The sequence below is a fragment of the Diaphorina citri genome, unplaced genomic scaffold (assembly GCF_000475195.1).
Source record: "Diaphorina citri unplaced genomic scaffold, Diaci psyllid genome assembly version 1.1 scaffold2198, whole genome shotgun sequence".
In the NCBI taxonomy this organism is placed as follows: domain Eukaryota; kingdom Metazoa; phylum Arthropoda; class Insecta; order Hemiptera; family Psyllidae; genus Diaphorina; species Diaphorina citri.
Window position 1 is genome coordinate 36,097 of NW_007379623.1, and position 9,510 is coordinate 45,606.

At 41.1% G+C, this 9,510-nt stretch overlaps 1 protein-coding gene and 2 long non-coding RNA genes across 3 annotated transcripts in view; all 3 read left to right on the forward strand.

The window, feature by feature from the left end:
- LOC113471246 overlaps window positions 1–4,329 on the forward strand; it is a 5,215-nt gene extending 886 nt beyond the window's left edge. The window contains exon 2 of the long non-coding RNA XR_003394017.1: window positions 3,868–4,329. This is a non-coding gene — a long non-coding RNA (uncharacterized LOC113471246). The remainder of the gene's footprint in view (window positions 1–3,867) is intronic.
- Window positions 27–699, forward strand: LOC108253583. The gene is made up of 2 exons (XR_001809777.2): window positions 27–159; window positions 605–699. It is a non-coding gene; the product is annotated as an uncharacterized LOC108253583 (long non-coding RNA).
- On the forward strand, window positions 1,010–2,137 carry LOC103518453 (quinone oxidoreductase-like). Its single transcript, XM_017447817.2, has 2 exons — window positions 1,010–1,121; window positions 1,900–2,137. Exons 1-2 carry the CDS (start codon window positions 1,016–1,018, stop codon window positions 2,109–2,111), a joined length of 318 nt encoding a protein of 105 aa, XP_017303306.1. The 5' UTR covers window positions 1,010–1,015; the 3' UTR covers window positions 2,112–2,137.
- Window positions 4,330–9,510: the final 5,181 nt, after the last annotated feature.

Below are 9,510 nucleotides of genomic sequence, written 5' to 3' on the forward strand. Positions count from 1 at the left end.
GATAGTAAATTTACCCTTTGTTTCAGTGACATTGGATGTTATGATCTCGCTGTTCAGAGTGTGGGCAATGGCAAGAAGTTTGATATTATCCTAGAACCATTCTCCAACATCATGCTACCTAATGATCTATCACTTATTAACAAGCGAGGCCGTATTTGTGTAAGTGAATGTTAATTGTTAACTTGATTAAAGTGGTTTTTTTTTTTCTTTATTTTATGTGGCAGGATTCTCCAAAAGGAGCTCTTCCACCCAACCACAGGTTTTGTCGAGGATCTAAATGCTTGGATACCCGACATTGATTTTATGTATTGCACTGCCATTGTTTTGAAGCTACCTTATGTAGTGGAATTTCTGGCTGAAATAGGGAGTGGGAGTGCATTCCACAGTCTAGAAACCGTGACATGGAATGATTGCTCACCTGCTGCAGTTCGATGTAATGGCAATTTCAATATTTTGGTGGAGATAGACCTGGTGCTGTACTCATTTATGTCAGAGAGGAATTCAATGGCAGGTACAAATTTAAAAAGAAAAATTTGAAAAAATAGTCTGACTGGATCCGACGTTGTTACTTAGTTACTGATTACCTTTTGGTTTAATATTTCAGGTGGTGGGTTCCCGGGGTCAGGTTCAACTTAATCCACGTGGATTCATGCAGACAGAGGTACAAATCCATGGCGTTAGTTTACTCTCTCAAACACCGGTAAGTCCCATCCTCCCTAACATCAGCTTTGATGAAAAAAAAAGAGAGACTCGTGTGATCTGTGACGTAGCATATGCGCATTCCGTAGTAAATCCCTCATCAGATGGGCAATATTTACTATTTTAAATTTACTTACTTTTATTGTATTGTAAATTATCCCATCTGGGATTTTGAATAAATAAATCTAAAATCTAAAGAGACACAATATTTCCCATTTACGTGCTCACTCCTGTACTGCAGTGCAAACCTGCAGTAAAGCCGCTGTGGTACTACCAGGTAACTAATTCTATTCTACTTTCATTTCAGGTGTTGATAATGGTGAAGGCAGCTCCTATCTATCCCTGGGATGTGAAGATCAGAAAGAACCAGTACGCCAGACCTGTGGAGAAGTTACCCGCCATACTAGGACAAGAAGTATCAGGTAGCGATATAATCCTAGGAGTCAAACGGTGGGTTTCACCAATGACACAATACGAGATTTCACTAACGGGAGAATTTTTAATGATCCAAAAAAGTGTTTTTAAATATCCAAAGAGGAGGAGTTTTTAAAAACTCCTTTTTGGATCATTAAAAATTCTCCCATCAGTGAAATCTCTCATTAAGTCATTGGTAAAAGCCACCAAAATTCAAGTAATCTCTCATTAAGTCATTGGTAAAAGCCACCAAAATTCAAGTCACCTACGGCTATAAGCTTGAGAGGTAGCACGTAAGCTCTAGGTCGCCTTGTAAGGTGTAGATCGCCGGCTCGAATCCCACCCGGGGTGAACTTTAAACTTTATCCCAAACAAATAAGGTTCGGTCTCGGAACGGCTGCTTTCTCCTATCCTCCTCCTCTCTTTGATTTCGGGACGATGAGACCTCCATTGTTACAGTTCCCTCTGTCAAACCTTTTTTTTACTCAGGTAGTTTTTGGGAGAGGTTTATTGTCACTGTATATGTAGGTATGTAGGTAACTCCTAAAGTCTTTAGTGACGGGGTTTTTACACCCTTCATTCGGGGTTTTACACCCGCCTTCTCACATTACCTCACCCAGCCTGAGTTTGGCCCGGAAGAGCCAGCCAGCATCACGCGATTGCCCCCCCCCCCCAAAAAAACAAAAAACTTCCATAACTCATTGCAGAAGGAAGTGCAATATTTGCATGTGAATAGTCTTTCTCATGTGATTTTTAATGCCGAATCGACCATCTTTCTGCTTCCAGGCTATGTCATCATGAAAGGCCAAAACGTACGCAATGTGAACGTAGGTGACAGGGTGTTTGCCAAGTTGCCTCGCTGGGAGGGAGGGTATGCACAACTGGCCCTGGCTAACTACAACGATACCTATCATCTGCCCAAACACTTCTCGTTTGAACAGGGTGCTATCACGTATCATTTGTATTTCGGCGCCTGGCGGGGACTCATTTATAAGTAAGTGTAAAGATTTTCAATTGTAAGTATTTATTTATTTGTATAAATTTACGGGAATTCCCATTTTTACAATTGAAACTTATCCTAATACAATACAACATTAAAAACTTAATAATAAAATAATAAAAGTATGTAGGTAGTAGATATGTATACTAAAAGTACCTACATTGATTCAATTTTTAAATAATTCATGCAGCTTGTCCTTGATTTTTTTTTTTTTATTTTTTTTAAGTAAGTGTAAAGTCTGATTTACAATTGTAAGTAAGTGTAAATCCTGTTTTGTGTAGGTATATCTCTATATTTTAAGTGTAAAGTATGCTTTCCAATTGTAATTCAGTGTAAAGCCTGATTTACATTTTACAAGACCTTGCGTATATCCCACCTCCGCAGTTCACACTGCGCGGAGAGCTCCCGGGCAATCAGGGGCCCCAAATGCCTTTAATGGGGACCGTTTTTAAAAACCTTAAATATTGGCCACATTTTTTTTTTCTTTTTTTTTTAATACTTTATAAACCAGCTACAAAAAATTGAAACAATTTCATTCTTACAACTCTCGTTCTTGAACTAGTGTTTTATTAAAAGCTCTCTCGATTTTCTAATCAAAAACCTCCGAATAAATTTCGCTCCTGACATCAAGCGCTCCAGATTCATCTGATATTATCTAAGCCTCTGCTTAGCATCTGCTAACCGAAGCCTCTGCTTACCGTCTACTGACCGAAGCCTCTGCTTACCGTCTGCTGACCAAAGCCTCTGCTTTCAATCGACTAGCCGAAACCTCTGCTTACCGTCTGCTAACCGAAGCCTCTGCTTACCGTCTACTGACCGAAGCCTCTGCTTACCGTCTGCTGACCAAAGCCTCTGCTTTCAATCGACTAGCCGAAACCTCTGCTTACCATCTGCTAACCGAAGCCTCTGCTTACCGTCTACTGACCGAAGCCTCTGCTTACCGTCTGCTGACCAAAGCCTCTGCTTTCAATCGACTAGCCGAAACCTCTGCTTACCATCTGCTAACCGAAGCCTCTGCTTACCGTCTACTGACCGAAGCCTCTGCTTACCGTCTGCTGACCAAAGCCTCTGCTTTCAATCGACTAGCCGAAACCTCTGCTTACCATCTGCTAACCGAAGCCTCTGCTTACCGTCTACTGACCGAAGCCTCTGCTTACCGTCTGCTGACCAAAGCCTCTGCTTTCAATCGACTAGCCGAAACCTCTGCTTACCATCTGCTAACCGAAGCCTCTGCTTACCGTCTACTGACCGAAGCCTCTGCTTACCGTCTGCTGACCAAAGCCTCTGCTTTCAATCGACTAGCCGAAACCTCTGCTTACCATCTGCTAACCGAAGCCTCTGCTTACCGTCTACTGACCGAAGCCTCTGCTTACCGTCTGCTGACCAAAGCCTCTGCTTTCAATCGACTAGCCGAAACCTCTGCTTACCATCTGCTAACCGAAGCCTCTGCTTACCGTCTACTGACCGAAGCCTCTGCTTACCGTCTGCTGACCAAAGCCTCTGCTTTCAATCGACTAGCCGAAACCTCTGCTTACCATCTGCTAACCGAAGCCTCTGCTTACCGTCTACTGACCGAAGCCTCTGCTTACCGTCTGCTGACCAAAGCCTCTGCTTTCAATCGACTAGCCGAAACCTCTGCTTACCATCTGCTAACCGAAGCCTCTAAACCTAAACTTTCGAGCCGGTTACTACACCTTTTTCCTTAACTTTGTACCCCATTTAGGCTACTTAATTAACACTCCCCTTGTTTTCAGTGTCATCTTCACACACACTCTCAAAATGCATCACTCCTCTATCCATAAGATACAACACTGTCACCCCTAATCCTTCACTCTAAACTTCCTCTCCTTCTAAACCTCCCTCTCCTCTAATCTTTCTTCCCTGTAAACCTCCCTTTCTACCCTCTAATCATTCTCTCTAACCTCTAACCCTTCTCTCTCCTCTAAACTTCCTCGTCCCTCTAATCTTTCTCTCTAAACCTCCCTCCCCCTCTAATCCTTCTCTCTAAACCTCCCTCTCCTCCCTTCTCACCCACCTTCCCTCTAAACCTGCCTCTCTAACCTCTAAACTTCCTCCCCTTTAATCATGCTACTCCCCCTCCCCTTATCTCTTCCCCTACTCTCACTATCCCTTCCCCTCCTTCTAATCTCCCCCGGCCTATGTTCTCATCACGAGAACTACCTAAGTAACGGCACGGACTACCCTAGCGCCCAGCCTCAGATGTTAGCCGTCAGAATGCATGAGTGGGGCGAACCTGATGTGCTCAAGCTGGAAACCTGTGATGTACCTCCGCCTCCGATAGGTACGTCATAAGTGCACTTTAGCGAATGTCGTGACGTCAAGATATAAGCATACGAGTATAAGGTGTATTTTTTAAATCAATTTATCTCGGGATCTAGAAGTCGTAGAAGAAAAAGAAAAAGTCTCTAATTCCTGATTTTTTCTACTCTTCAACTTTGAAACCTCGTCTAAAGAAGATTATAAGGTCTGTTGGGGAGTTTTGTGTCTCTTAAGGAATATTTTCTCATTTCCAGAGCTCAAATGAAGCCAGGAGAGTGGATATTAATACACGGAGCTACAGGAGGTGTGGGTACAGCTGCTGTACAGATAGCGAAGGCCCATGGTCTGCATGTGGTGGGATTTGCAGGCACGGACAATGGCAGGAAATATGTGGAGAGCATAGGCGCGGATGTGGCGCTCAATTACAAGTGAGTAACTAGATAAGTGTAACATCTAGTTAATAAAGATTTGACAGCTACACACCAAACTTCAAGTCTCTAGCTCTTACCGTTCTCGAGATATTTTGTTTACAGACACACACACACGGAACAATGGCTGAAACTTTGGATTTAGGCTCTAGGGACCTCAAAACGTGTTTTGGCACTAAAAACTGACCATGGAAAATTTGACCCGATTACATTACTTTCCTTCCTATAGGTATAGGATAAGGAAAGTAAAAAAGAAAAAGTCTCTAATTCCTGATTTTTTCTGCTCTTCAACATTGAAACCTCGTCTAAAGAAGATTATAAGGTCTGTTGGTGAGTATTGTGTCTCTTAAGGAATATTTTCTCATTTCCAGAGCTCAGATGAAGCCAGGAGAGTGGATATTAATACACGGAGCTACAGGAGGTGTGGGTACAGCTGCTGTACAGATAGCTAAGGCCCATGGTCTGCATGTGGTGGGATTTGCAGGCACGGACAGTGGCAGGAAATATGTGGAGAGCATAGGCGCGGATGTGGCGCTCAATTACAAGTGAGTAACTAGATAAGTGTAAAATCTAGTTAATAAAGAAGAGACAACTTATAAAAAGTAACAACTTAATGAGAAAACTGTATTTTCACAAAAGTCAAATCTAAAATGAAAAAATATTGAATCCAATAACTTGGGAGTTTTCCCAATCAATGACTTGGAGTAACCATGACAACGTTATCCTACAATAAGATAAGTAGATGTTTTCCACCGAAAAGTCTTGTAATCAGTTTTAGGGGAAAAGAATGTTCCCTGATTTTAACTAAATTCAGTAAATTCCCTTTAGGGAAAAGCTATTTATTTTTCGCCAAAGTCACGGAAAAGAGAAAGTCAACCGTTCCACTAAGGAACCTTTTTTTTTTAAAAAAAAAAAAAAAAAAAAAAATAGCGATGAGGAACTTGGGAGTTTTCACAATCAATGACATGGAGTAACGATGACAAAGTTATCCTACAATAAGATAAGTTGATAAGTAGATGTTTTCCACCGAACTTATAAGTCTTGTAATCAGTTTTATGGGAAAAGAATGTTCCCTGATTTTAACTAAATTCAGTGAATTCCCTTTAGGGATAAGCTATTTATTTTTCGTCAAAGTCACAGAAAAGAGAAAGTCAACCGTTCCACCAAGGAACCTTTTTTTTTTAAAGATGAGTGTTCCACAGCCGTTTTTATTTCGTAGCAATGGAACAACTGCTACATTAGACGCTTGTGGCCTGTGTCGTAGCATGCCCATCCCGTAGTATGCCTCTCATCAGATGGGCGAGAAGAGACACAATACTTCCCATTTAGGTGCTGGCTCAACACGAGAACACCAGAAAGTAACCCGTTGAAATATTTACAATCGAAAAACGATGCCTTAATCATTGCCTTACTCCTTGTGTTGTGTTGCAGGTGGAAGCGTTCAACTGGGAGTATAATAGCCTGAACTTCCCTTTCCTAAAGAAATAGCCAAGGTTGAGTGCGAGGGGCATCCACTCGTAAATTTACCCTTTGTTTCAGTGACTAGGCTGGCAGCTGGCATTATAGTAAGTTTACCCTTTGTTTCAGTGACATTGGATGTTATGATCTCGCTGTTCAGAGTGTAGGAAATGGCAAGAAGTTTGATATTATCCTAGAACCATTCTCCAACATCATGCTACCTAATGATCTATCACTTATCAACAAGCGAGGCCGTATTTGTGTAAGTGAATGTTAATTGTTAACTTGATGAAAGTGGGTTCTTTTTTTTGCTTTATTTAATGTGGCAGGATTCTCCAGAAGGAGCTCTTCCACCCAACCACAGGTTTTGTCGAGGATCTAAATGCTTAGATACCCGACATTGATTTTATATATTCCACTGCCATTGTTTCGAAGCTACCAAATGTAGTGGAATTTCTGGCTGAGATAGGGAGTGCATTCCTCAGTCTAGAAACCGTGACATGGAATGATTGCTCACCTGCTGCAGTTCGATGTAATGGCAATTTCAATATTTTGGTGGAGATAGACCTGGTGCTGTACTGATTTACATGTCAGAGAGGAATTCAATGGCAGGTACAAATTTAAAAAGAAAAATTTGATAAAATAGTCTGACTGGATCTGACGTTGTTAGTTACTGATTAATCAGTGTGATTTCTCAATTATTTAGCCTTAAGATACCATGTTTTGATCACAATGATTGATCTCAGGTACCATAAGCGTTGTACAAAACAATACAGTTACTGATTAACTTTTGGTTTAATATTCCAGGTGGTGGGTTCCCGGGGTCAGGTTCAACTTAATCCTCGTGGATTTATGCAGACAGAGGTACAAATCCATGGCGTTAGTTTACTCTCTCAAACACCGGTAAGTCCCATCAGCTTTGATTAAAAAAAAAAAAACATGAGACTCGTGTGTTCTGTGTCGTAGCATATGCGCATTCCGTAGTAAATCCCTCATCAGATGGGCAATATTTACTATTTTAAATTTACTTACATTTATTGTATTGTAAATTATCCCATCTGGGATTTTGAATAAATAAATCTAAAATCTAAAGAGACACAATATTTCCCATTTACGTGCTCGGTCAACACGAGTACAGCAGAAAGTCGACACTCGGGTTCGAATTTCATTTCATCCCTTTGCTTAACAAGGAGATAGGTCTATTTCGTAAAGAAGCCAGCCCAGCAAGCTTGGAGTAACTTCTTGCCATTCCCAACACTTTGTAAGCGCTAGATCGCGGGTTCGATTCCCGCCCGGGGTGAACTTTATCCTAAACAGATAAGATTCGTTCTCGGAACGGCTGGCTTTCCCCTATCTTTCTCTCTTTGATTTCGGAAATTGGTGACGATAAGAACACTGTTATCACAGTTCTCTCTATGAAACCTCTTGGGAAAGTTGTTGTTGTTGTTTACATACAAATGTCGGAACGTTGGGCCAGTTTCCTACGCGAGTCCCAATGTTTTTCTACAATGGAACTGCAGGATTCGAAGGCTGAACAGGAATTTAGGTCTGCTTGATTTATGAGAGAGTTGAGGGAACATAAAGGGGGAAAAAACACCTTTTTTTTTAAAGAGGTTTGACAGAGGGAGCTGTAACTGCTATGGTCTTATCGTCCCGAAATCGAAGAGAGAAGGAAGACAGGATAGAATAATCATGACCAGGTAGGAATGGAATGAATAAGCATGAAGAGGTAGGACGGAATGGGTTAATGAACGAAGGAAGTGAGATCTGCTAACCGAAGCCTCTGCTTACCGTCTACTGACCGCTGCTTATCATCTACTAGCGGAAGTCTCTACAGCTTATCTAGTTCTGCTCTTGAGGGTAACTGAAAGGTAAGTCAGATTATTATTATTTGCTATACGAGTATTAATGGCGATTTGCAGTATTTCCAAGGGTTTGTCTTGTCTTTCGGTTTCTTCCGCAATAACTAGGACGGTTTGCCCGATTTTGATAAAATTTGGCATTCAAGTTTAACACGTCAAAGAAAATTCACTCGTTGGATTTTGGACCAGATCAGGAAATTCGAATTAAGTGGGGTTAATATTGAAGGAATAATCATGACCAGGTAGGAATGGAATGAATAAGCATGAAGAGGTAGGACGGAATGGGTTAATGAACGAAGGAAGTGAGTTCCCAAGTTTTAAATCTATTTTTGCATGGCTGGGATCACACCTTGAAGGATTTTTTTAAAGAGGGAACTGTAACTTCTGAGGTCTTATTGTCCCGAAATCGAGGAAAGGATAGGAGAAAGCCAGCCGTTCCGAGAACGAACCTGTGAAGGATGAAATCCGCCCCCGGGCGGGAAACCAAACTTTATTTAAATCGAGGAGAGAAGGAGGAAAGGATAGGAGAAAGCCAGCCGTTCCGAGAACGAACCTGTGAAGGATGAAATCCGCCCCCGGGCGGGAAACCAAACTTTATTTACAAGCATGACAAATGAACGGAAAGTTTGATCAAGGTTGGGGTTAATTTTTTATTTTTTTATTTAAATGACATTTTACAGAATAGAGATCTTTTCCTAAGCTGATAATATTATAAAAAAAAGCTTCTAAGAAAAGATAATTACAATAGGGGATTTACATTGAATGATTAAAATTACAATAAGTATACATAGTTAGGTCAAACCTGCATTCAATTTTCAGAGACATACTGGTATTGAAGTGGGAGACAACAGTGAGATTCGCGGCTTCAATTTGTTTATGCCGAGTGAAGTAAGTCCTATATATCATTCTTTATTTATTTGCTAACTTTGCTTTAAAAAAAAAAAAAAAAAAAAAAAAAAATGATTTTCCCACTGCCGTTATATCTCCTATCCATGCCTACCACTGTCAATTATGATGATTGAGCAATCTCCGTGACCGAGTGGGTATCATACTAGACTTGCACTCCGGAGGTCCGGTTCGATTCCCGGCAGGGTCGAAGTTTTTTCGGCTGTGTGTTTGGAGTTTACTCAGTCTTGTGAGAACAACTGAGTAGCTACTTAAATCGAGTAGCGACCAGTGACGGTATTGCCAGTGTAAAAAGATTATCGAAGTATGGAAATTGATTTCAAAGGAGGCACTTGGCAATGCTGTGATATCCGCAAAAACTTTTGTGAATAGGCTCTGCTTTACAACAAATTTAACATTGATTCTTGTGAGATCAGCAACAGACTGATATTTGAGACTGAATTTTTTGGTTCTGGCGCTAGTA

What these genes read in the sequence shown, in the direction of transcription:
- LOC103518453 (XM_017447817.2), top strand. Translation starts at nt 1,016, where the DNA reads ATGGTGAAGGCAGCTCCTATCTATCCCTGGGATGTGAAGATCAGAAAG. An exon ending in ACTAGGACAAGAAGTATCAG is followed by an intron (nt 1,122 to 1,899) that starts GTAGCGATATAA and finishes TTCTGCTTCCAG; the next exon opens with GCTATGTCATCATGAAAGGC.